Below are 27,731 nucleotides of genomic sequence, written 5' to 3'. Positions count from 1 at the left end.
CTCCAGTTGGCTAAATGGACAATATGGTGTTGCCTCTTCAGCAACATGGTTGTATGGCAAAGACATACTGAACGAAATTACAATTGCAGTCTAGGAACACATCTATTACTCACATCCTTCCCAAAGCAAGTTTGGAACCTGTTGAGGCAGCAATAGCTTTGCAATAGGAGAGCTCCTTATGATCTCGTGCCTGTTATTCGAGCCGCAAAGCTCAAATAACGATTTGACGAAATGATTTTGAAATTTAGGCTGGAATCCTGAACATATTTGCTTGGCAGAGATTCAAACTGAAATCACCAAGACTTGCTTCTGACTAAACATGGTCAAGATTTAACTGAAGGAAAGAAGGGAACATGTTTTCAGATAATCCCCTGAAAACAACTTTCTATTATATGAGCAAGGAAATGTGTGTACAGTTAAACTGGATGAACCAAAGGAGCATTCCATCATTCTAGTTATAAAACATTCTAGTTATAAAATACAAAATAATTTGTCCCATATGGAATTTGATGCAGGGAACCTGTGTGGTCCGGTTTAAAGAAGAAAAGAAATGGCCAACATACAATGATTTCCCCTCTAACAGTTTATCAGTTTATGAATTTTTTTCTTTTCTTTTGCCATTTTAGTTTCTTTCTTTCCCCCCTTAAAAAAAATATTATAGGCATTTTGATATACATGCTTTGGTCCCCTCCCTCCCCAAAACAGCATAATTTGCCAGAAAACCAATGACAGCAGGCAGAAATGTGTTCAAGTCTCCCACACCTGTTTTTTAAAGCCACCTACACAATTAACAATTGTTAATTCTTTAAATGGATTATCATTGCTTTGGCCATTAATTTTTTTTGCATATGATAATTGCTAGTAAGGTAGCAGAACTCTTATCCTAAAGCAAATGTTTGTTCTCAAATGGGGGGGGGGGGCAGATATTTTTTGGGGGAGGGGTGTCCTCCCAGTCCAGTTCTTCTTTGTAGCATTTCCTACCTAGGATTTTATTTTGCAACTGTCAGGAGCTCACTGGGCGTCTCCTGCAACACTTACATTTTTACATCACTTGGTAAACATGTAAACTAATGGGACTTTTCCTGTCACCGTCATATCCGAGTTTATGGAGAAACAAGCCTGCCTCAATGGAGTAGGGGGGGAAACAATGGAATAAGTACCAAAACCCCCGAACTGCGGTGGCGACACCACTTGCTCGCGTATTTGCATCCATACGGGGGCGGCGCACCCTCTGCTACTTCCCATTTTTAGAAGGTGAAAAGGAAGGGGGATTTGCTCAAGAGTTGGAGGCAGCCGATTGGGTGTTTCTGGAGTTCAGAAAGGGCATTCTATTCTACCGCTCCTCTTGCAACTGGAGCCTTGGTGTGTGAACTCGCCACTGGCAGAGGTAAATAATAATATTGGGCGGCTTCCAACAGAACACTAAAATACAAAAACCTATCAAACATTAAAAGCTTCCCTGCTTTCAGATGTCTTCTAAAAGTTTGGTAGCTATTTTTCTCTTTGACATCTGGTGGGAGAGGAGGCGGCTGCGCATCAAAAACAGCAGCAGCAGAAAAGAGATGGTGTTAAGCACAAGGTCTGAACTCACTCCGGGATGACTGTGGGCAGGATTCATGCGCTACAGGGGTTAGACTAGATGAGACCTGGGGTCCCTTCCAACGCTATGATTCACAAATGAAACAGGAAGGCAAGCAGGAAGCCACTACCTAGCAGGCATTGCCGCGCAACACAGCGGGTGCTTTTTCCTTGGTGCCAACCCGAGCCTATGCAGCAAAGTGCGGCTCACAGCAGCTCAACGCGCTTCCGCAGCTGATCTGCAAAACCTGCTCAGCGAGGCACGCGCGGCGCGACTCCCGCCGCACGCGCGCCCCACCTATTGCCACGGGGTTTTGCACGACTGCGCCGGCGCGCGAGAAATACGGCGCCCGTTGCGCCGAGCCTTGCGCATGCGTCCGGGACCCGCGCTTTCTCGCACCCTCCTATCGGCGTGTGTGGGCGTGGCTCTCCGCTGCCTAATTGGTCCCCGCGAGCCCCGCCTGGGGGGAGGAGAGAGGGGAGGAGCTGCCGCCGCCGCCGCCGCCGCCAGCTGGGCTGTTAGAGGAAAAGTCGTTGCCGTGGAGACGGGAACGCTGCGGGCGTTACGCGCGCGCCTGCTTTTGCGGGGAAGGTAGCGGTTCCCGCGGGTGGCGAGAGCTGGAGGGAGCCTGGGCATAATGAACAAGCCGGGAAAGAAGGACTCGCGCACCAGTAAAACGCCCCCCGGTAGGAAAGGGAATAATAATAATAATAATAATAATAATAATAATACTCAGCCCATCTGGCTGGGTTTCCCATCAGCCTTGGGAAGGAAGCCGCCTTGCATTAAGCTCGTCATGGAGAGAGCACTTAATTTAAAAACAAAAACAAAAGGTGCCCACAGGAGGAGTTTGCAGCGCGCTCTAGAGCCATTTTTCACACCACAGCGAAGGTGGAGGCAGGGGTGCGAAACTTGAATAAAATAGCGGGGTGGCGGGGCAGGTAAGCCCCACCCTGCATAATCGATCACATAATATGGCGCACACACACCAGTTGGGTGGCAGTGCCCATCAACTTTGCCGGGATGGGGGGCTCGGCCCCTTCAAATATTTTATTGGGGGCCTCGAAGTTGGATTCTGTGGGACGGAGGGGGTGAGACGTGGGGGCTTATAGCTGGCATTTTACCCTCTAAGAGACTGGTATTGAACGTTTAGGAACTGCTGTCTCTGACCTTAGAAGTTGTATACAGTGGTACCTCGGGTTACAGACGCTTCAGGTTACAGACTCCACTAACCCAGAAATAGTACCTCGGGTTAAGAACTTTGCTTTAGGATGAGAACAGAAATCGTGCTCCAGCAGCGCAGTGGCAGCGGGAGGCCCCATTAGCTAAAGTGCTTCAGGTTAAGAACAGTTTCAGGTTAAGAATGGACCTCCAGAACGAATTAAGTTCTTAACCTGAGATACCACTGTATTCAAGCAACATAGTTGCCTTCCCGCTGTTGACCCGTAATGACTGGCAGTCAGGGGTACAAACAGATGAACTTGGAGTTGCCAGGGATTGAACCTGGGACCTTATGCACTATAACCTTCATTATCGCTGCACTTTTCTATAAGTTCTACAGGTTCCAGGGTTAAGTGTTTGCTCAAACTAAGGCACTTGCAGCTGGGGCATATCCTGGCAAAAGCTCCAGAGATCTCAGAAAGTGGCAACAAAAGGGTAGTAGAGTCAAGCACAGTAAGAGAACAGGGTGCTGATTTTCTTGTGAGAGATCTTAACCCATGAGCGCGGGGGCCGTCATTCAGTGGCCTTTCAGTTGGCGGTTACGGTAATTCTTGACAGTAGAAAGAAAGTCCTTCTGCACTTTGTGTGGAATTAATTTACAGAATTTGCTGCCACGAGAAGTGGCAATGATCACTGGCTTGGTTGGCTTTAAAAGGGGAATCAACCAACATGCAGAGGATAGGTCTGTGGCAGAAGTGTGTGGCTTCCATCAGGTCTCTGTGTAGAAAGAGATGTACTTCTTGAATAAGGCATAAACTTTCCTGTAAGGAAGCACAGAAATGCAGTGGTTAAATGTGTCATATGGTGATCAACTTCACCATGTTTTTGTATAAAGCAGCTGCAAAAAGCTGGGGCGCATGGAGGATTAACACAAGGAACCCTTTCTTTTCTCTGATTGTCCTGAGAAGTTGGAATGCTTTGCCCTAGGAAATGCGGGAGGATATGAATCCATGGCTTAAAGGTAGATTAAATAACCTGGCTTGTTTTGAAGCTGTAAGCCATAGTTTCTGGGTTTGTCCATAACAGAAAGCTGCTGGTAAAGTGCTGGGTCCTGGTTTGTTCCAGGCATAGGTAAATTCCAGCCCTCCAGATGTTTGGTACTGCAATTCCCACCATCACTGACCACTGGTCCTGTTAGCTAGGGATGATGGGAATTGTAGTCCCAAACATCTGGAGGACTGGTGTTTGCCTATGCCTGGTTCAGCCATTCATGCAAAGGGGGAATTGAAGTGGCCAGGAAGAGTCTCCCAGCATCCCACATACAGCTCATGCATATTCTTGGCTTGTTGGGTAGGAGTGTGACCTGTATCTGGACTGAAGCCAGAGTGTTGTATAATTCCAATATACACTGGGGATGGAGCAATGTTTTTTCTTTGCCCTGTGATTCTACCGAACTTAAACGATGTTTTCAAATTGATGAGTGAAATGGAATTTTTGTAGAAAACGAAGGAATTGTGTTTCAGAAAAGAAGAGGCAAAAAACATATGAGCAGCCTTCCTCGCCGGTTCAAGAAGAGCCGGAACCTGTGAGCTGTGTATTGCAAGGAGATGAAATCCAGGCTCTAGCCATCAAGTTGGAAGACTTGGAAAAGGTGGGTGTAGAATGTCAGCAGTCTTTGTGGAAGGCTAGGGAAGCTTCCTAGTGGTGCAGCAATCAATCTGCTAGCACATTAGTGAAGCCAAGCAGGGGCTGGTGTGGTTTCAAATTGGATGCAGAACTGTGTGTTGAGATTCCTGCATTGCATGGTGTTGGACTACTTTCCAACTCTACGATTCCTTCTTTGTTTTTCTCTCCTAGGAATTTCTTTTACCACCTGAACATGTAAAAATGTTGCCATGGATCCCAGTTTCATGTTTCACTCTAGTGATCATTTCATTGGGGCTGTGTTTTGTTTCGGTAGCTCCGTACTGCACAACTGCCTCAAGAAGAGAAAGAGAAAGAGAAAGAGAAAATTCCTGTGACCAAGAAGTATCTCATTCGCAAATCCAAGCCCCAAGAAGTAGGGAAGAAGTCATATTTCCTGGTTGCTTATCCAACTACTTCAGATGAAACCAAGAAATCACTGCAATATTCTGGTATAGTCAACCTTCAGTTTTTATTTCACAGTGAGCTATGCTAGTTATTGGAAATTCTTGAATAGTTGTTGGAAGTTGTTTTGTTGTTTTTTAAAAAATGCTCTGGGGTTCGACCTATACAATGGGTCTGATCTATGATTTATTGTTTTGCTGTCTTTGTTGTAGGTCTAGAAGAACCAGTTGTTGATAACTTTGGATATATCCTCCCCCATAGCATATTAGGAACTCTCCAGGAATTCAAGCAAGAAGCTACAAAAAGAGGACAGGATCAGGTTGGTTTCAGCTGATGTATGTAGTATTATTTTGCGGGTTGATTCAGCAGTCATCCCTCAAGGACCTTTTTATGCCAGCAGGACCATGTAGCTGTTTAAACTTTCTAAGCCTGCCATTTTACTGGTGATTTTGTCTGACTTCCTCCATTATATACCGTATTTTTCGCTCTATAAGACGCACCAGACCACAAGACGCACCTAGTTTTTGGAGGAGGAAAACAGAAAAAAAATAATTCTGAATCTCAGAAGCCCGAATAACAAGAGGGATCGCTGCGCAGTGAAAGCAGCAATCCCTCTTGCTGTTCTGGCTTCTGGGATATGGTATATATAAAATACGGTATATATATATACGGTAAAAATACGGTATATATATATAGAGAGAGAGAGACAGACAGACCTACTTTTATCCAATGCAGCACTAAGTAAGCATCCTATCAGAGCGAATATTTATGCTTTTGGAACAGGACGATCTCATTCTGTCCCATGTGCCTCGCACCTTCTTCAAATCTGCTCTGGAGGGTTGGGGGGAACCCCCCAGAGCAGATTTAGAGGTTGCTTAGGAGGGTGGGGAGTCCTGTTACACAAGCTTAAAACCTAGCACTGATGGGACACTTTTAGATTGGATACAAGTCATGAATACCTTTGTGCATGCCCAGAACAGAAAAAAAGGCAGGGAAAGGACTCACTGAGGTGAGCGACATCACTCACCTACTTCTGCTCCAGATACATTCCATCAGGCTCTGCCCGCTGGTGTAGATGATGAGTGGCAGAATGGCAATGATGGTAGAGAATGGGACTCCTAATCTCAGGGTCGTGGGTTTGAACCCCACATTGGGCAAAAGATTCCTGCATTGCAGGGGGTTAAACTGGATCCTCCTCATGGCCCCTTCCAATTCTATAATTTTAAAAAAAACTTTTAAAAAATTAAAAATTCTTAGTTAATAATACTAATACTAATAATAAAAATAATTTATTTGTACCCCGTCCATCTGGCAAGGTTTCCCCAGCTACTCTGGGCAGCTTCCAACAAAGATTTAAAATGCATTAAAATGTCACACATTAAAAACTTCCCTAAAGAGGGCTGCCTTCAGATGTCTTCTAAATTTCAGGCAGTTGTTTATCTCTTTGACATCTGATGGGAGGGCATTGTCTCTCTTTTCAAGTTGTGTTTTCTACAGATCAGTTACATTTGTTGTGAGACATTAGTGTTGCTTGCAGTATTAGGTTGGGAAGGAAAGGGGGGAGGAGGGAATGGTGGGTGGGGTGGGGTGCCAATGCTTCTATTCTTCTATTCTTCTGCTCAGTGTATGTGTGGGGTTTCATGTCAGTGTCACTTGTGTGGGTTCTCTTTCTATTCGCTTGTTATATTGCCTTGGTGGCGAGAAACGTTGGGGGCGGCCTAGGGTGCGGTTGGTTGCCTTTGGTTGGCTGTAGTGAGATTTGTTTAGTTGTGTGAGGGGGTGGGTTTTGGGGTCAGGTTAGCCATATTGATTCGTATGCTGTCGGCGGATTCTTGTTGTTGTCTTCCTGGGCTATGTACGTGATAAAGGGGAACTGTACAGTGGTGCCCCGCAAGACGAACGCCTCGCAAGACGAAAAACCCGCTAGACGAAAGGGTTTTTCTGTTTTGGAGGCGCTTCGCAAAACGAATTTCCCTATGGGGTTGCTTCACAAGACGAAAAAATCTTGCGTCCCCCAGCGGTTTTTTTTTTGCTTTTTTTGCCCTTTTCCTAAGCCGCTAAGCCGCTTATCAGCTGTTCCGCTGATAAGCCGCTTAACAGCTGATCGCTGGAAGCCGCTTGACAGCTCTAGCACTAATCCGCTAAGCTGTCAATGGGCTTGCTTCGCAAGACGAAAAAACCGCTAGACGAAGAGAATCGCGGAACAGATTAATTTCGTCTAGCGAGGCACCACTGTACCGGGGTGAAGGCCAACTCTACAATTCTATGATTGTGACTGAAAAATCTGGGCTATCACATGCCCGATAAACATCCAGGAAAATCTGGATGCGACCAACCTGTTTGCAATATAAGGCTTCTGTCTGGAATTGCCTGGAGTTATGTGTTAATTAGTGATAAAGTTTGCGGTCACGCAAACGTTTAATATGATTAATAAAGAGTGGGTGCATTGCATGAGGTCAGTATCTTGCCTATTTGAGGGTTGTTGTTTTTTGGCTGTTGTGCCCTATACCTCGGGTTACAGACGCTTCAGGTTACAGACTCCGCTAACCCAGAAATAGTACCTCGGGTTAAGAACTTTGCTTCAGGATGAGAACAGAAATTGTGCGGTGGTGGCATGGCAGCAGTGGAGGCCCCATTAGCTAAAGTGGTACCTCAGGTTAAGAACATTTTCAGGTTAAGAACGGACCTCCAGAACAAATTAAGTTCTTAACCCAAGGTACCACTGTATGGGAATTAAAACCTGCACCACTGTTTTTGTCTCCCCCCCCCCCCCCAGGTAGCAAGACTAGTTCCTGATGAATTACTTCATGGAGCGTCAGTCCCACTTTTGGGGAGGTTCAGAGAGAAGCGCGAGGAAGAAAAGAAAAGCGCCCCGTTGCCTTCGCAGCAGCACATGGCCCTTCAGAACTGGAACCGCAACATGATGCTCAGGAGGATGCAGCAGAAAAGGCTGTGTGGTAAATAAAGTATTGCAGCAAGCGAGTTGCAGGCGTTCCCAAATAAACCTAGATGCTCCCATGTTAGTGATGGTGGCTGATGGCACTCACTCCAGTGCTGACAAGTGCCTTTTCTATCTTTGACTGGAGGGGAGGTTTTAAGTAAGGGAGACAGTGTGGTGTAGTGGGTAGAGGACTGGGCTAGGAGCAAATTCCCGCTCAGCCATCAAGCTCACTGGGCGTGACTTTTGGGGCCGGTCACTTTCTGTCAGCCTAACCTACCTCACGGACTTGTTATGAGGATAAAATTGAGAGGGTTTTTTTTGTGGGGGGGAGAAGAGATGTGCACACCACCTTCTGAGCTCCTTGGAGAAAAGGTGGGGTGTATATTCTGAAATGAAGAATAAGTGATTGTAAGTGTGGAGCTATAACCCAGAGCATAGAGCATGTGCCATGTGGATTTCCTAGACCTCGGGACTGGCCCACAGCACGAGAACAACTGTCTGCCTGTTTGTTTTGTTTTTAGAATGTCTCCACAAATCAGAAAGCAAGCTGCTGATGAACTTTGCGGAGAGTTACAGAAAAATCCAGGAGCAGCGTACGCTAATTGACCGCAGCCTCCCTTTTCTGTATCTTGGAAAGGTGACTGTTCTTGATAGCTTACTTTGGGTGACGTTTGAGGAGACTTGTGACAAATTCCACGTCTGCGTAGTTAAGCGTGTTTTGCACACGCACCCTCGAAGTACAGTGGTACCTCGGGTTACATACGCTTCAGGTTACATGCGCTTCAGGTTACACATTCCGCTAACCCAGAAATAGTGCTTCAGGTTAAGAACTTTGCTTCAGGATAAGAACAGAAATCTGGCTCCGGCGGCACAGCAGCAGCAGCAGGACCCATTAGCTAAAGTGGTGCTTCAGGTTAAGAACAGTTTCAGGTTAAGAACGGACCTCCGGAACGAATTAAGTACGTAACCCGAGGTACCACTGTATTTGGGGGTGGGGGGTGGAATGCAAGTTAGTCAGCTGGGCTTGGACCATTGCTCCAAATGCATCCCCGCAAATGGTAAGATTAAGGTGTTGAATATGGACGTCGAAGGCAAATGTTTAGCTGTGGCAGACCTTTGCAGCAGCACATGTGATTTGTCTGGAGCAAGGCAAACTATGAGCCTTGGGTCAAATAGCCAGACTAAGGCAAACTGTGGCTTAGCTCACGGCAAGTGCAGCAGGGAGGGAGGAGAAAACAATACAGTCACAGCTTCCTCTCCAGGAACTTGCATGCTTGTACATTCATGCGAAGTCATGGTTTGGCTCAGCATTGCATGAGAACCTTCTTGTTACTTCTTAGCTTCAGAACTGTAAAATCGGCAGGTGGGAAAGGCACAAGAACTCTGCAGTATTTTCTGTAACGTAAACAGAAATAATTAACATTCAGTCAACATTTTATTTCTGTTTGAACATGCAAACATTAAGTCACCATTTAGCTGTTACTAATATCTACTGCATCAGATTTGTCATATGCCTTGGTGCCTTTTCATGTCACTGATTTTGAACTTTCGTTGGCTGTGTTGCTTTGAGTGTTTCTGTGTGTGATTTTAAAAAAAGTAAACTAGAAAAGCAGGGTCATAAATACAGAGATAATATCAAAGCAGGGTTGGATGGAGAGTAATTACAGATAACAAGAAGAGGTCAGGAGGTGACTTTGGTCATCCTTAAACTGAGCAGCTCTTCATAATCCTGAGTCGTATCCTTACCTTGTGTTCTTATTTCCCCCGCGTTGTACTCACATTTTATCCTGTGTCGCAAAACCAAACCAAAGCTATGTGACCTTCTGCTTTCTTTCCTAGGGCTTCAATGTAGGGACTGAATTCTGGAACCAGCCTGTGCTCATTGGAGATGAGGTCAATGGACTGGCGGTGACAATGGGCCAAAGCGAGCTTGGCTTCCCAGAAGAAGTCACTCACATCGGCAAACCTCGCAGCATCTGGAAGGAGATGGGTGAGGCACCATGAGCCTATCAGGCTATTCGGGGGGCGGGGGAGTTGCCAAGGGTGACTTAAAAGGGGTAGAGTCATTTCCTGTTGCTTTGCTGCAAATGTGATCTTGCAGTCATCCTGCATTTGGGCAGTAACACAGCATACACCTGCGGCACTGTTTGCCGTCAGGCTCTAATAAGGACTACTGAGGTGGTAAATACCAAAAAATTCTGGAGACCGCTTATCTGCATTGACAGAATGTCCCAATTTTTACCAGCCAGGATTAATATTAAGCAGGTGTGTACAGGCAACAGAATAGAGCAGGCATAGGCAACCTTTGGCCCTCCAGATGTTTTGGACTACAATTCCCATCATCCCTGACCACAGGTCCTGTTAGCTAGGGATCATGGGAGTTGTAGGCCAAAACATCTGGAGGGCCAAAGGTTGCCTATGCCTGGAACAGTGCAACTCGTACAGCACGTTGGCGACAAATATTCACACAGTTGTTCAAAAATAATTTTACACCATTTATCAAATATGTGCGAAAGAGACAGTTACTTACAAATTGCCATGAAAACTTACAAACTACCGGAACCTAAAATAGAGTGAACTTGCAATATCAGATTTTACTAGGTTCTTACAAATTCTTGACTCAGTTTTTCATTTTTTTCCTTGTTTTTTAAATACGTTCAAGAAGATTCAAGAAAAGGGTAAGTTCAACGTTGCTCCCGGTAGCTGTGAGGTGCTGATGAAGCAGCATTATGAAGTAATAAAGAAGACAGAGTGCCAGCGTTCTATCCCTGTTTCGCCCTAGCAGTCCAAGAAATTGTCTCTTTGGCGAATAGCACACTCCCCGAGCACAGTTTTCTGGGCTTCTTCAGTTGTCTCATGCCTTTGATGCGTCTACTAGTGCTAAATATCTTTAAAGAGACAATTTCTTGGCTTAAGCATCCAAGACTGAATAGCCAACCCCAACAAATTGGCCCCACCGGGGGCGAAACAGCAGCCTCTCAACTGCATGGACTGCCCCCCCCAAGTCTGAAAGCAAAACCCGAATGCTAGATTCCTGTAGAGGAAAATGATCGCAGCATGCTGTTAGGTGCCACCACATCTGAGTGCTTTCCCCCCATTGTTGATTATCTCATATGAGGTTGTGCAGGGAGGGGTTGTGTGTTTGTACCCAGAAAAGCAATAGAAATCTCCATGCTGCTTGGGAGCTAGAATTTCTGTTCAGATCAGCTTGAATCAGTCAGAAACTGCTATAGCTAAGCTCGTAGCTTGGCATTCATGAGGACAGTTTCTATTGAGAAACCTTAAAGCTCAGTTACTAGACCTGTTGGTGTATATATCTGTGGGTCACATTTGGGCGTTCCCCACAGGTACCAGACCTTCAAAATACCTCAGTTTCCATCGCACCTGGGAGAAGAGTCTATTTCTGAAGCAGCGGCGAAACGAGTTAAAGGATATCTTAGAAAAGCTGGATTTTTACAACCCGGTATGGCGACAATAAATTCTGTGTGCAAGGCTATTCATACGAGGCCAAAGTATAACTTCTCGGTAGCTTTCCCTTTGTCTATAATGTGAATTGTGTTTAGATATTCTGATTTCCCTTTTAAACAATAGAAACAAAGCCAACACAAATCACAGCACATTTTCTCCCCCTACCCCGTTTCCCTTGAGTTAAGGACCTGGATGGCCTGGAAGTTGTAAGCAAAAATCACCCATACACCAGTGTAACGGCAGAGAGTCTGTCATCCTTAGCAGAAGAAGAAGAAGAAGAAGAAGAAGAAAAAGAAGAAGAAGAAGAAACAACTAGAGAATTTCCTGAAGAAAAACACTGGTTAGTAACGTTTGGCTGATGGGTTTGGGTGGATGAGACGCCTGGAACAAAGCCTGACTTTGTGAGGACAGCATGGTTTCTCCAAACCCATATTTCCCATAAAACATTCATTCTGGGGCAGCAGGTATTTGCAGGGCAGGGGAATTAGTGAGTGCAAGTGACCGCTTAACCTTTCCCCCACCCTCCAATTCTTCTATGCAACACCCTCCCCATTTTATTTTACTTTACCCATTCAGGCTCTGAAACCCAAAGTGAGTTGAGGCTTGGCTCTCCTCTTCTTCTTCTTTTGATGCCTTGTATATCTCCATATTTGATTTAAAGTGTGTACCCCTCCAGCAGTGGCCTGCACGCAATAATTCTTCATTTAAGAAAACTCTTAAGTTAATGAGTTTTTGGTTAGCAAGAGAAGAAATTACCAATCGGAGACAAAAAAGAAAAGACTAAATCTTGCTGAGCTATGTAATTGACCTTGAATGATTTTCATTTTCATTTTATTTTTTTGCTGTATTTATTAGGGACCCATTAGCAAAGTACCCAGATGTGGTTTCAGCACCAGTGTTGGGCCCGTCTCTGAAGTTCTGTGAACAGCCAGCTCGCTGGATCAACACCACTTCTGAAGAGGTGGGGGGGACTTGTTGTGGTTGGCATCTGTCTGTCTTGGGAGTTCTCCTTTGGGGGTGAAGTCAAACCGTTGGAAGGTTATTGCACCTGCTGGGGCTGCAACTGCTGCCTCCTGCATTGTTCTTGCTGCGTTTGCAGTACCAAAGTGACCTCTCCGCGTCACAAGCCCTGGGCAGTGTGGATGGAGATCCTGGGCTGCCCAGACGGCAAGACCCCTCCCTCAGCCTCGCTGATGTGGTCCAAAGCAAAGCAATACATTTGACACTGGCTTGGCTACAGGAGTTGCCATAGGAGACATAAAAGATGCCATCTAGCTGCCTTAAGGACTCCACTCCCGATTTGTGGTGTTCTTACTGCTTAGCCTTTTCTTCTCCCAAAGATGTCCCGCATAGCAGTGAGCAGTTTACTCCCAAAGCCTTTCTTATGAATGAGTACAGCCCCAAGTCAGCGGAGGTTTAGGGTCAGAGTTTTCCTTCTCCTAGATGGGCTACCTTCCCAGGTTGATGAGCCCCATCTGTCCCTCAATTCCCTCTACAGCACATGCAAAAACTGCCTTCTTGACCGTTGGACCCGCTGTTGGTCTCATTCGCTCAATCCACCTGCCTTCGCACGCAGGATACAAGAGATACAAGAAGTCCCTATCTCCCCAAGGGTTTAAGACCCATCGGCTACCCTCACCTGGTCTAGCTGACCGGTTTAAGCTGTGGTCACTTGTTGTGTGCTGACAGCTTCTAGGAGCCACAGGTACGAGGGCAGGAAAGAGGTAGGCTAGGTTTTTAAAATCGTCCCCAAATCCATGCTGCCCTCCAGATATTAGTGGACTCCAACTCCCATCAATCACAACCTGCATGGCTAAGGGTGAGGGATGATGGGAGTTGTAGTGCACAATGTTTAAAGGGCACCTTGTTAGCCGCTCCTGCTCTAGCCTTGTGTCTTGTTTCCATTCAGTTTGTAATCATGTAGGGATACCTAATGATGCAACAAAAGCTGCCTTTCAAGGCAGATCCTTTCCATGTGCTTTGAAGAATGTTCAAAATGTTCATGGGTGTCACATTTTCTGGGTTTTCGTTTGCTGAAAGAGATGTAACAGAATCCGGAAGCGGCACTGGCTTTGGCCCTGAGCTGGTAAGGTTTTTTTTGGGGGGGCAGTGTGTTAATCCCAGGCAAAACTTGACCATTCCTAGCATCCTTGTGTTTTGTTTGCTTTCGGCTCAATAGGGTGAAGTTGGCATCGCTGCCCGGGTCACCTTTGAAATTCTAGTAGGTGAGAAAGCTGAATCTCTGCTCACTGTGAGCAATGACGGCACGGCTGCCATCTGGTACGATTGGCGCAGGCTACCTCAACCCTTTAGCTTTCAAGAGAAAAAAAGGAAAGACATGCAGAATTTTTACTTCAACACCAGATCAGGTGGGTGATTCCTCCTCCCGTCCCCGGTCGACATTTGCAGCATCGATAAAAATGGCAAGTGCAGGCAGACAGGCAGGAAAACCTCCTTAGGATGTTGAATTGAGCATAACGGTTCTGATCTCAAGTATCAGTTTGATCATCTTTGTGCCCTGGTGGTAGCTAGCAGGTAATTGTAGCTGCTTAAAGAGGAAGAGAGGCCGAGGGTGGAATTCAGTGTTGTGATCTTATAGTCATTCCATCTGTGCAAGCATGACTCCCCTACTCCCCCTCTCCCCTGTGCACTATTCTAGGGTTTCTCCCAACCCACCCAGAGCTAATTTCTGGAGGTTTAAGAAGGGCAGGGGAAAGCTGTGCAAATGGAAGTCCTTGCAAGGGGCTGCTGACTGTGCTTGTTAGGTGATTCCCACCCTCCACCCATTTTATTTGCATGTGGTACTTCTGTGGCCGGGACGCGGGTGGCGCTGTGGGTTAAACCACAGAGCCTAGGACTTGGCGATCAGAAGGTCGGTGGTTCAAATCCCCACGACGGAGTGAGCTCCCGTTGCTCGATCCCTGCTCCTGCCAACCTAGCAGTTCGAAAGCATGTCAAAGTGCAAGTAGATAAATAGGTACGGCGTTTCCGTGCGCTGCTCTGGTTCGCCAGAAGCGGCTTAGTCTTGCTGGCTACATGACCTGGAAGCTGTACACCAGCTCCCTCAGCCAATAAAGTGAGATGAGCGCCGCAACCCCAGAGTCGGCCACAACTGGACCTAATGGTTAGGGGTCCCTTTACCTTTACATCTTTGGGCAAGCATTGAGGCAAAGGGGATCCTCCTGGGTGCCAAATGAAGAAAAGCTGTTGGAGGTTGTAGAGTCACATGGGTGGGCTTCAACCAGATGGTTAGGATACTGACCATTTGTGCCTAGAGCCTAGTGTTTTGTCCAAGGCCAGGTCATTATGCACTGACTAAAGCGGTTCTGCTGAACTCTGCCTAATACGTCCCAGTCCAAGGAACATGATATGTATGAGACAAAATTAAGAGGAAGGCTGACACCAGATGATGATTATATGCAGTATCCTGGCAAAAGGCCACCTAATAAACTGAAATCATTGTCTTCCTTCTATTCCTCCATGGGCCATTTCGCACACTACACAACAACAAAGGCACGCTTAGCGGCGCCTCTACATGAAATAGGGGCCTGTGGCCATCCTACACGTGCTTGTATAATTCACACTGCGGAAAACACATGTTTTTTGCAAGCCTGTGTTACATCCTTACAAAAGCCTTGAGGACTCTTCCTTGTTGATAGATGGGGATATGAATCCGAAAATATGTGAATGAAAACTAAAGCAATGTGTGAAGTATCTGTCAGAGGAGTTGCCTTGCCAGTCGAAACTGCAATGCATCCCGTTCCCTTCTCTTCCTGTTAGGCGTTATCCTACCTAGAGAAACCAGGAAGTTTTCTTTCATCTTCAAGGCGATAAATGCAGGCATCTTCACAGAGTCCTGGGAGTTTGGCACTCGTCCTGTGTTGTTAGGAGGTGCTATGTTGCAAGTGACCCTGTGGGGAATTGCTGTGTATGAAGATATATCAGCTGATCTCAGGAACGAGATAGAGGTAATCAAACGGGCTACGAACATTGTGGGTTATTGAGTGCTCTAAGGTTAGATATCTTTTGTGAGATGAGTTGGCCTGAGCACACATTCTGTTTGCCCATGGAGAAAGATACCTTCCTTGTCATGGTCACACGGATGAAAGAATGCCATCGGGGATTTCTGTAGAGCAGGGTTGGTTAGCCTGTGACCCTCCAGATGTTGCTGGAAACTACGGCTCCCATTATTCTTGACCGTTGGCCATATTGGCTGGTCCTGAGGGAAGTTGAGTCCATCACCACCAAGTCCATCACTATCACTGAAACATTCAGGACTATGCCTCTCTTCCGTAGTGTACAGTTTTCATGCAAGCCTGCAGTTCTCACATGTTACCCTGGATCTTTTGACATTAAGACCTGATTGCGCTCCAGATTCTGGCACCCCCAGAATTAAAAAAAAGCACACTTTATTGTATCGGGGGAGAGTGAAGGGCTGGGCTTGCCTGATGGGCTTGCCAGAGAAGAAGGGATCTTTAGCTCTTGTCTCTTCTGTATCCAAAAGCTTCCTGGTTGCTGAGGTAAAAAGCATCAACTTTTGCCCAACTTGGGCTTAAAAATTAAAAACAAGAACAAAGACTAACAATCCTGTCAGGAAAGGTTTGTCCTCAATCTCTTGAGAAGTGGTTTCTAAAAATACATCTTCATCTTGCCCTCCAGTTTGGTGGGGGAGAAATAGATCAAGCTATCTTTGGGGCTTTTCTGGAAGGAACCTCAGACCACTGAAACTTCTTGATTAGTTAAGGTGTGGAGGTAGCAGCAGCAAGGAAGGAAGGAGTGACATTTTAGGTGATCTTATCTTGGCTTAACACTCCCAGGAGGAGATTACATTTACAAGTGATAAGAGAAGGTGGCAAAGATCTGCAGTGAAGGGGACAGTGATATGCTGGTGTTCCCTGGCTGACTATAATGGACCGTTCCCTTTTTGCCTCTCCAGGCCAAAGCAGAACTTCCAGCCAGGACCAGGGAGACCAGAGTTTAAACCTCCACTCATTCATGACCTTGGGCCACTCACACTTTTACAGTGACATTGTGAGGCTGGCTGGGCAGAGATGCTGAAATAGAAGGGAGGGAGAGAAACAGCCTCCCCATAGCCCTTGTTCATCTGGGCAGTGGCAGAGGGCAGAGTTTCCTTCCTCTTCGCTTCTGCCGCCCTGAGGCGACATTGCATGTTTATGTATTTATCTCTCCGTGTGCCTCAGCAACAGGAATGTGCATACCCAAACTTCCATGTGCTTTTCTTGGAAATCGCAGGAAGAGCTAGAAGCCCGGGAAGTTGCTGTCATAGTGGAAGAGAATCTGAAGGACCTGCTTGATCGAATCCGTGTGCCAGAGCGACCACGGTCTCCTCACGATGCGTATGTCACAGAGGAAGAGCTATTCCACAGAATGAACCCAGAGGTATCTTTCTGCTTTGGAGTGAGAGGGTGCTGTTGGTTTTTTATGGGTCAGGATGTCAGGAATCAGCTTTAGGGTTCATGCGCTGCACTCCTGTCTCTATTTAGAAGTTTGTGCCACAGAGTTACGTGGTACTTACTCCTATCTAAGTGTATACAGGACTGTTGGCTTAGTCACTGAGGCCTGGAGGATGGGGCTCAATGTTACAGTGGTACCTCAGGTTACATACGCTTCAGGTTAAAGACTCCGCTAACCCAGAAATAGTGCTTCAGGTTAAGAACTTTGCTTCAGGATGAGAACAGAAATTGTGCTCTGACAGCGCGGCGGCAGCAGGAGGCCCCATCAGCTAAAGTGGTGCTTTAGGTTTAGAACAGTTTCAGGTTAACTACGGACCTCCGGAACGAATTAAGTACTTAACCTGAGGTACCACTGTACTTTAAAAACTGAGACTGACTGACTTTTCACAACATTCCTTATTGAGGAACATTTGTATTTCTGTTGCCTAAAGGCTAGAAGGAAGAGTTTTGAACTTTGAAGGGATTGTGGACTTTAGTTACACAGTCCCCCTCCCCTAAGAGGAGCTGTAGCCGCTGTTTCCAGAACTTAGCCAGCATACTCTCAGTCTGTTAATCATGAGAATCTTAAATCTCAGGGTTATGCTTTCGAGCCCCACGTTGGGCAAAAGATTCCTGCATCGCAAGGGGTCCCTTCCAGCTCTACAATTCTGTGATTCTATACTGCTCCTGTCAGGTGATTTCAGGGAAGAAGCTAGGCCAAGATGTTGTTTAACAAAGGAACAGCTTTATTGTAAGAGAACATGATTCACTGCCACAGAGCCACCTATAGTTGAAGCAGCAACCGTTAACTCTACATCACAACTCCCATGGCAGATCTGGGAGCCATTTTTTATTTATTTATATTGGGCTGGCATATCAGGTTCTATCCTAAAATGGGATTTCTACATCATGGAATCTATCGGAATCTGTTTAAGTATGTTAATATCATAGCGGATTTAATCCTTCCTTACTTTCCTTATCTTCTGAATACCAGTTGTGGGGCCTTGCAAGTAGGGAAGGTGCTCTTGTTTTGGGATCCTGCTTGTTGGGGTTCCCACGAGCATCTGGTTGGCTACGGTGAGAAGAGAGTGATGGACCAGAGGGGCTTTTCTTACGTTCTTCCCTTATCTTCTCTTGCTTTCAGTTGTACTACCAGCACCAAGTGGTAAAGGAGCTGTATGAGCTGTGGAATAAACTCATGAATCCTCCTCCATACGAGGAGGAGATGATGAAAAGCATCGCTACCCAAGAAGAAGCCTCTCTACCCAAGAGCGGTGGGGAGTCTCGGCAGAAGAGTCCCGACGAATTGCCCCGTAAGAGTGTGTCCCCAGATGATTCTTCGGTGAGGAAGGCCATGGTGGAGGAGCTGGCCGGCGAGCTGAGTAGGTCTGATGTGGAGGACGTCAACCGAATGGAGGACATCAACCGAGTGGAGTGGAATCTGTCCATCTTTGATTTCAAACAGGTGCTTGATTCGGGTTTACTTCTCCTGGCTCTGCCCTGTTCCTAGAAAGCCTCAGCCTTGTTATCAACATATCCAAACTTTTCGTTTATTGAAGGCAGCTAGATTGAAAGAAGAATCAGTGTCTAGGACTTGAGACACTGGAATGTGGTGTGTACAAACATGCTGTCTTAAGACGCTTGCACGAGTAACCCTGGAAGAGCAATGCATCGTTAGTTCTATTTGCCAGTGATTGTCTTTATTTTCCAAGCCAGCTTCCAGAGATCCAGCCTGCTTCCAGAGATCCAGCCCACTTCCAATGCTATTATCTTCATTAGAAACTCAAATGCAAATATGGCTTTTCATATGTTTAGTCCCATGTCATTTTTTTAAGGTGGATGCCAAAAGGGAGAATCCCTGTATCCACCAAATTCAGATCTTGTGGTTCAGTCATTCAGTAAAGGGATGCAGGTGGTGCTGTGGTCTAAACCACTGAGTCTCTTGGGCTTGCTGATCAGAAGGTCGGTGGTTCGAATCCCTGCGATGGGGTTAGCTCCCATTGCTCTGTCCTAGCTCCTGCCAACCTGGCAGTTCAAAAGCATGCCACTGCAAGTAGATCAGTACCGCTGTGGCGGGAAGGTAAACGGCCTTTCTGTGCACTCTGATTCCCGTCACGTTGTTCTGTTGCACCAGAAGTGGATTAGTCATGCTGGCCACATGACCTGGAAAGCTGTCTGTGGACAAACGCCAGCTCCCTTGGCCTGAAAGCGAGATGAGCGCTGCAACCCCGTAGTCACCTTTAACTGGACTTAACCATCCAGGGGTCCTTTCCCTTGGACAGGGGAGTGTTGGAGGTGTGGAAGCATTACAAGGCTGAGGCCAGCTATTAACTTTCACAGAGGCTGCTAGAGGTGGGGCAGCTCTTTTGCCCAAATTTTTTATTCTACCGGGCATGGTGATCTTGGTCCGGCCATGGATAGCCAGGAACATTTGGTGTTACTAAACCGAGAAATGTTGGCTCTGATTTCTCTCTCGTTAGACTTTGCTGACAATCCCCGAGGAAGAGGAACGAGAAGCTGCCCTGGCCCAGCTCAATAAAGCAGCCTTGGAGCTTTGTTATCCACCAGTGATGCCTCAGACAGACCTCCTTTACCAAATATGGTATGTTGTGGGTGCTTGCAAAGCAGGGATGGGGGACCCTGTGGCCCTTGAGATGTTGCTGAAATCCAACTCCCATCAACCCCAACTAGCATGGCCAGTGGCAAGGGAGAAGGGGAGCTGGAGTTCAGCAACATCTGGAAGGTCAAAGGCTCCCCACAACTGCTGTAAAGGATTGATTTTGTCCACCAGACACCTTACGCTAGCTGACTGGTAACATTGTCAGCCAAATTAGAATTGATCAGGGGTCTGGAAACCAAGCCATAGGAGGAACGGTTGAAGGAGCTGGGTATGTTTAGCTGGAAAAGAGGAGACTGAGAGGAGATACGATAGCCATCTTCAAATATTTCAAGGACTGTCACACGGAAGAGGGAACAAGCTTGGGAGGGTAGGACATGAACCAATGGACATAAACCAATGGCATCAAGTTACAAGAAAGGAGATTCCAACTAAACATAGGAACTTTCTGACAGTAAGAGCTGCTCTACAATGGAATGTTCTCCTTGGACGTCTTTAAGCAGAGGTGGTACGGCCATCTGCCATGGATGCTTTAGCTGAGATTCCTGCATTGCAGGGGGTTGGACTAGATGACCCATGGGGTCCCCCAATTCTACGATTCTGTTATTCTCTCCAGAAGCAAACCCAAATGCTATGTAGAGTAGGAAAGAAGCTGGGGTGGGTTGATCCATGTTAAGAGGAGGAAAGGTATTTTGGGGTGCTGGGTGGCTCACAGTTGTCTTCGTTCTTAAGCCAATTCTAGATGTAGTTGGGTTTGTTTATTTATTCCACAGTCCCTTCCTCCAAGGAGTTCAGGGAAGCATGTATTGCTCTTCTCCTTCCTCCATTTCCCGCCCCTTGCAACAACCTTCTTGATTGGCCTGACAGATGGTGATTGGCCCCAGGTCATTGACTTGAGCTGGGTAGTTAGTTGGACCGAGCTGATGGTAGTTGGAATGTGACAACACTTGGAGCTTCCTTTTCCTGCCTTGTCGCATTAACATGGGGCAGCTCCTGCTAGTTTCAGGCTGCCTTTGGTTCTGAAGGGGGAGGTAGCAACATTCTATTGCTTTCTCAGGCCCCTCCTCCTCCTCAGACTTAAATTAGTTCCTTTTTCATTGCAGTTTCCAGTTGTGGCGTGAAGTGATCGATGGTCTGGTGAGCCGTTCGCTGGTGCTCAGGTCGCTGCTTGGTATGCCTGAGAAGGATACTTACGTAGAAATTGTTCCAGAGGAAGTAGGTGAGCTATTCTGTCAACGGAGATCTTTCTGTGGAGCTTGGCAGAATCTGGAGAGGCCAGGAGTGCAGCCTGCCAATCCAGCTATGTAGTTAATGACCTCGTCATGCTAGGATGGAATGCGAGTGGCACTGTGGTCTAATCCACTGAGCCTCTTGGGCTTGCTGATCAGAAGGTTGGCAGTTTGATTCCCCGCAAACGTTGCTCTGTCCCAGCTCCTGTCAACCTAGCAGTTTGAAAGCATGACAGTGCAAGTAGATAAACAGGTACCGGTGCGGCAGGAATGTAAATGGTGTTTCCATGTGCTCTGGCTTTTAACCGTCCAGGCCTCCTTTACCCTTTACCTTTTACCTTTTACCATGCTAGGTTGTTATGCCAGTGTTGTTGTTGTTGTCATTAAGTTCATTTCTTTCTTTCTTTTGAATATATTTTTATTGAACAATTTTAGCAATAACCATTTACATTCCCCCCCTTTGCCCCCTCCCCTCCCTCCCTCTCCCCCCCCCCAGGACTTCCCTCAGCTCCCCTCCCTCGTTTCTTTGCACATATTATCCTCTGCATATTATAAAATTGTACATATCGTTGCCTTATCTATCATATATTCAACTGATAACTTTGTGGATGTTTATTCAAAACCTGCCAAGGAGTCTAAGTTGTTTTGTTGTCTTTTTAGATAATTTGTAAAAAAGGTCCCATTCTTCCTTGAAGTCACGATTGTCCTTACTACGCAGTTTGTATGTCAGCTTAGCCAATTCCGCATAGCTCATCAATTTTTCTTGCCAGTGTTCTTTCATTGGGATTTCCTCATTCTTCCATCCTTGTGCTAACAAGACACTTGCCGCTGTTGTAGCATACATAAATACATTCTTTGGTTGTTTTTGGCAGGTCTTGTCCTACAATCCCTAACAAAAATGCTTCAGGTTTCTTTATATATGTTATTTTAAACATTTTAAAAAATTCATTGTGTATCATTTCCCAAAAAATTTTAACTTCTACATTCCCACCACATATGATAAAAAGTACCTTCTTTTTCTTTACATTTCCAGCATGTGTTCAACCCGGTTTTGTACATTTTTGCTATTTGTACTGGTGTGATATACCATCTGTACATTATTTTCATATAAGTAGTTTTCTTTCAAAAGAGAACAATCTGTAAATTTCAGATCTACTTCCCACAATTTCTCCCCGTCCTCAAGCTGTATATTATGACCTATATCTTGTGCCCATTTGATCATAACTGATTTGACCTTCCCATTCTAGCAGAATACTATATGCTTTCTCCAGCAGCTTCACTACTTCTTCTATAACTTCCTTTTGAAATCTGGAAGTTGTATAACTAAACCCTTTTTTGTTATCTTCTTTATACATTTTTATAATTGTCTGTAATGCAGCCAATTCTGAAAATGGTCTTTAATTTCCTCATAATCTTTTAACTTCCATTTCCCTTCTTGATCACTCAATTACTCTCTATATGTAGGCTACTTCCCTTTTTTGCCAAGCGGTTTGAGCAATGAAGCTTCAATTGGTGATAACCACCAGGGTGTTTTTTGTTCTATTAAATCTTTGTACCTCTCCCACACCCTCATTAGCTATCTCCTGATTGTATGATTGTAGAATCCTTTATGCACTTTTCTTTTCCCGGTCATTAAGTTCATTTCTATGACGCTTTATATTTTTAAGAAAAACATTTCAGAGTTGTTTACAACCTACATCAAATCAAATGAAACAATCAAACATTGCTGAAGAAAGTAAAATATAAAGTATACATTATATATGTGTGTGTGTGTGTGTGTGTGTGTGTGTGTGTGTATACATATATATAGAGAGAGAGAGGTTACCAGATTTGAATCTGGGGACACTTTTCAACTTCAATGGATTTTGTATGGGGACTGATTTGTAAATCTGGGGACTGTCCCTGGGAAACAGGGACATCTGATAACCTGTGTGTGTGTGTGTGTGTGTGTGTGTGTGTGTAAAATTTCAAGAGAAAAAGGAAAAATTTCCACATATACACTTCAATACATTGTTTTGTTTTATTGACTTCCCATCCCCTTTTCCATGGTGATTTTATTTTCTCTCCTTTTACTACACCCTATCTTCTATCTCTTATAACAAAACAATATTATAGTAAGTCCTATTTTTTCTGTTCCTCATGCTTCAAATCCTGCTTGCAAGTTCATCATACTATAATATTTCTTTAAATAATAATAATTGTATTTCCCAGCCTTTTGACTAAGATCAAGTGTAGTATCTGTTCTTAAAAAACAGATACTACACTTGATCTTAGTCAAAAGGCTGGGAAATATTATTATTTAAAGAAACATTATAGTATATATTATACTATATAGTATAGTATATATTCAAAGCAGCATAATTAACAGGAAGCTAAAAGTTTAGTATGAATGAGCAACCAAGTGGGCTCTTGGAGAGGAGATTGCAGCTGTTTTGTTCCTCACCAGTTGTTTTGCTGCTGAACTAAGCCATGGTTTGTTGTAGTGCATCATCTGAACTTGGGTTTAGCGTTCTCCAAACAAATCACAAGTAGGTCAGCTCAGCAGCAAAATGACCAGGGAGGAGCAAAGCCTTTGCAGCTCAGCTCCAGAAACCTGCATGTTTGTGTGCTCATGCTAAGCCATGGTGATGTGCGAATGATGTTTGTTGAACAGGATGTCAAATGTTCCTGACTTTTCAGAGCTTGGTACTAGTTACCTGGCAAAAAAAAGTAGATGGCGGTGACTGGTGAAATAATGGAAAGTTGTCACTTCTAGTCTAAAGAGGGTTCAGTTTAGCAAAACTACTCTGTTTTCTGTGCAGTTGAGGTGAAGCCAGTTACCGTGAGGACAGGGAAAGAGGACCGGAAACCTCAGAAAGAAGACAAGAAGGCTGCAAAGGAAAAAGACAAAGAAAAAGCGAAAGCAGCCAAAGAGGTACATAGCTGGACTCTTGTAAGATAAGAATGCTGGAAATGAAGGACTTGGTTCCGAGGAAAAGGATTTTGGAGCTTCCGAACAGAGCTGCCTCTTTGCTGTGAAAGGGCGGCTTCCTTCGGACGTGCAACTTGCTGGGAAATACACATGAGAAGACGTGCATGTGACATATGTCCTCGGCTTGCTCCGAGCTCTCTCTATAGTCTATATCATACCTGTGTTTTTTCTAAACAGGAACGTCCAAAAAGCACGAAAGCCAAATTGAAAGAAGAGAGAAAAGCAAGAGGTTCCACAAAGGAGACAAAGGAGTCTGTCTCTGCGTCACAGGAAGCTGCAGGGTCAGAGGCCCAAGAAGCTCACCAAGAACAGGTGGACCCAATCCTGCAGGAAAAGTACCATGAGAAACTTTATGTCGAAGTAAGTCGGTGTGCCCACTGCTGTCACCTTTTGTCCATTTCCTCACTGCTTTAGCCAAAGTTCTGAACCCTGTTATTTGTAGGTATGTACTGTTAATGTGGGTGGTGCTGTGGTCTAAACCACAGAGCCTAGGGCTTACTGATCAGAAGGTTGGCGGTTTGAATCCCCGCGACGGGGTGAGCTCCCATTGCTCGGTCCCAGCTCCTGCCAACCTAGCAGTTCAAAAGCACATCAAAGTGCAAGTGGATTAATAGGAGCACTCCGGTGGGAAGATAAACGGTGTTTCCGTGTGCTGCTCTGGTTTGTCATGCTGGCCACAGGACCCAGAAAAACTATCTGTGGACAAACGCCGGCTCCCTCAGCCAGTAAAGCGAGATGAGCGCTGCAACGCCAGAGTCCTCCACGACAGGACTTAATGGTCAGGGGTCCCTTTACCTTTACTGTTAAAACTAGTGGGCTTCTGAACAAATGTGCCTAGGATGAGGCTGCTTGTCATCTTCTCCCAGTTGCTTTTTCATTTTGTGCCATCTTTTCAACATACGGCAATTGATGTCAAGCTTAGAACTTGCTGTGCATTTGTGACAAACAGGCAACTGTTTAATCCAGGCTCCTGAGATGAAAGTTAAAACTTCTCTATAATGAGTCCTTCATGCATGCATTGCTTTTGAAATGGGTACCTTCTCCGCAGGTTCAGAGTGACTTTTTCATTTGCTTCCTCAAGCTGATCTAGCAGAGTTATCTTCTGTGATAACACAGAGGCCAGGCATTAGGGAGAAATAGCATCTCCTGCAGTCCTGAAACACGAATCGATTCTCCCCACTGACTTCTTCTCAGTGCTCAGACTTGAGACTTGATAGACCGATGGAATAATTACACTTTTTGTCTCCTAACAGCATAGGGCTAGGCAGCAAAGAAATTTGGGTAGGGCTGCTATTCCGGAATAAACTCAGCCAGAACCATAACATTTTAATACAATCTATGGCCTTTTAAACTGGGGGGCAATTGTTTTTGTTTGTTTTTATATTCTAAATGAAGGGTGGTATAGAAATTTAATAATAAAAATACAGTCATACCTTGGATCCCGAACACTCTGGAACTTGGATGTTTTGGCTCCTGAACGCCACAAACCCGGAAGTAAGTGTTCCAGTTTGCAAACGTTCTTTGGAACCCAAACATCCATGGGTTCTGATTGGCTGCAAGAGCTTGAGAGACTCCTGCCTGACATCCTGGAGAGCTGCCGCCGGTTGGTTTAGACAGAACTGAGCTAGATAGGCTAATGATCTGATAAGGCAGCTTCCTCTGTTCCTAAAATCCTACCCATGTCTACTGAGCCACACTTGAGTATGCAGTGGGCAAGTGTGCATTTCATGGCCATCTAATTCCTGCCACTTCTCACCCCTGATCTTAGCTTAGAAGGGCAGGCTAGGCCAGCACCTGAGGGCCATTCCAGGATTTCCCAGGACAGCCAGCAGGCACGATAACCTGCCTTCCACCTCCACTAGCCAAAAGGATATACAGGGTTGCATCTTCTTCAGCTCAGCAGGTCAGACATGAGAGAGAAAACGTGGGGCCGAGAGTGCTTCCCAAAATTTTATGAAGCACTTAACCTGTTGAAATGACAATTCTCCCCTGCCTCTAAATGCACAGTCCTCTTTTGCACCTGGCAAGGCAAGGTTTCAGCCTTTCCTCAGCCCACTGAAAAGAAAGATTGGCAGCAGGTTACAGCACAGTCCTAATGTCTACTCCAAAGTCCTGTTCAATTCAGTGGGCCTTATTCCTAAGTTTGGTGAGGCTAGGACTACAGCTTTACATGTACCCCAAATAGTCTATGTTTATATCATGGATAGGCAAACTAAGGCCCAGGGGCTGCATCCGGCCCAATCGTCTTATAAATCCAGCCTGTGGATGGTCCAGGAATCAGTATGTTTTTACATGAGTAGAATGTGTCCTTTTATTTAAAATTCATCTCTGGGTTATTTGTGGGGCATAGGAATTCCTTCATTCCCCGCTCCAAATAGAGTCCGTCCCCCCACAAGGTCTGAGGGACAGTGGACTGGCCCCTGGCTGAAAAAGTTCGCTGACCCTTGGTTTATATGTTTGTAGCTTCCTCAGCCATTACACTAATGGAACAAAGAGGCTTCAGGAGCTGTTGGGATTGCTCCAATTTGTCACTGATGATGGAATTCTGCAGCCGTAATATAGAGGGTTATCCTCAGTTGCAGTTGGTCATTAAGGCTGCAGTCCTACACCCATGTATCTGAAAGCAAGCCCCACAGAGCATTCAGTGGGGCATACTTCTGAACAGACATATACTGTACAGGGTTGCTCTGTTAAAGGCTGAAAAATGCCTCTCTCACACACAGAGAATGTTTGTTATGGGATGCCTGCACACACACAAAAACCACCTGAGAAAAACCATACTTGACTGTCTGTTCATGTGTACCTTTCTACTGGGACTTTGCTGTCCATACTTTTGTCCTGAAAGTTTTTTTGACTCCTGTTCTTAGGTTTATGGACTGCTGGATTCAATGGTGAGCAAAATGCTTTCCCTCTTTGAAGTGCTGAAGAACGATCCCTTAGAAAAGAAGAACAAACCACCTTTTGTCTAAATACTACTGATTTCATAATGAAATGATAATAATAATAATAAACCCTGTTTATATATGCTGTGCCAGAGCAGTTTCCTTTTGTTTATAAAGCTGCCAATTGCTTAAATAGACATGAGGGCTAATCTGCACAATTAACTCTGCCACAGTTGGCTGGCACTACTCGTTTCTCTGTACTCTGCTGTGTATAACCCTGTCGAAAATTTTGGGGGTGTAATTAAGGGCAATCCACAGTATGGCAAGGTTTTCAGACCGATGCTATGACTGGCTTCATACATTAACAACGACATGATTGAACCCAGGGGTAGATCATAACTTCTTCTTGTTGTTGTTGTGATTCACCATCAAGTTCCCTCTTTCTCATAAAAACAGATTTCAGGTAACTACTTCTATATGCATTGCAGAGCCCTGGATTATGATTGTTGGGGCCTGCAGAGCTCCATCAATGCTATAGTAGCCTGTTTACAGACAGGGGCTTTTCAGAAGCTTGGGAGTGGAATTGTTCAGCTATGGTGTTTCTTGATAGGAAATGCCCTATCAAGCTGGTTTTGTAGTTCTTCAAGCAAAAACCCTAAACTCTTTTTTTTAAAATAATATTTATTAAAGTTTCAAAAAAAGTTACAAAGATGAAAAAAGAAAAGAAAGAAAAAAAATAAAAAAGCAGAAAATACAAAATACAGAAAAATAAAAACAATTAAAAACATTTCGTTCTTTCCATGTCTTGTCTTTCATTTACTTGTTTCCCTGACCTCCTCACACCTCCCTTTTTTGTATTCTAGTTCAATTAAATATTTCAGCAAATCCTTTTCAGCTTGGTTTTTATCCTAATAATTTATCTTAGTGTTCTATAATTTTACATTCTCATTTCACCAATTAAAAAATCAATTTTTACCTAATCTTTTATATTGTTTCTGCTAAAACCACATTACTTCATTCCAACATCCTTCTAACATTCCTGGATCTTACAATGTTTCTGTAAATAAATTTTAAATTTTTTCCAATCTTCTTCCACCAACTCTTCACCTTGGTCTCGGATTCTGCCAGTCATCTCCGCCAGTTCCATATAGTCCATCACTTTCATCTGCCATTCTTCCCGGGTGGGTAAATCTTGTGTCTTCAAAACCTTAAACTCTTACCTACCAAGCAGCATGGCCAGACCTCCTGTGATAGATGTGCAAGGATCTGCTGAGGGCATGTCTTTGGTTGTCCCCATGGGACCACTAGCGATGAGCAGCCCTCTGGGAAATCTAGAAACTTA

At 45.1% G+C, this 27,731-nt stretch overlaps 1 protein-coding gene across 1 annotated transcript; it reads left to right on the top strand.

Moving 5' to 3' along the window:
• Positions 1-1,981: 1,981 nt before the first annotated feature.
• Positions 1,982-26,534, top strand: MYCBPAP (MYCBP associated protein). Its single transcript, XM_083727956.1, has 19 exons — positions 1,982-2,265; positions 4,264-4,391; positions 4,701-4,875; positions 5,041-5,147; positions 7,605-7,785; positions 8,291-8,406; positions 9,609-9,759; positions 11,117-11,232; positions 11,423-11,577; positions 12,093-12,198; positions 13,417-13,606; positions 15,018-15,205; positions 16,491-16,637; positions 17,835-18,155; positions 19,171-19,292; positions 20,411-20,526; positions 23,338-23,450; positions 23,685-23,867; positions 26,375-26,534. Exons 1-19 carry the CDS (start codon positions 2,217-2,219, stop codon positions 26,474-26,476), a joined length of 2,766 nt encoding a protein of 921 aa, XP_083584082.1. The 5' UTR covers positions 1,982-2,216; the 3' UTR covers positions 26,477-26,534.
• The last annotated feature ends 1,197 nt before the right edge of the window (positions 26,535-27,731 follow it).

Source organism: Podarcis gaigeae, assembly GCF_964106915.1.
Source record: "Podarcis gaigeae genome assembly, chromosome: 2".
NCBI lineage: Eukaryota > Metazoa > Chordata > Lepidosauria > Squamata > Lacertidae > Podarcis > Podarcis gaigeae.
The sequence above is the reverse complement of the archived record's forward strand: the minus strand, read 5'-3'. Positions and strand labels throughout refer to the sequence as shown.

What these genes read in the sequence shown, in the direction of transcription:
- MYCBPAP (XM_083727956.1), top strand. Translation starts at nt 2,217, where the DNA reads ATGAACAAGCCGGGAAAGAAGGACTCGCGCACCAGTAAAACGCCCCCC. An exon ending in CCATCTTTGATTTCAAACAG is followed by an intron (nt 18,156 to 19,170) that starts GTGCTTGATTCG and finishes CTCTCTCGTTAG; the next exon opens with ACTTTGCTGACAATCCCCGA. An exon ending in AAGCGAAAGCAGCCAAAGAG is followed by an intron (nt 23,451 to 23,684) that starts GTACATAGCTGG and finishes TTTTCTAAACAG; the next exon opens with GAACGTCCAAAAAGCACGAA.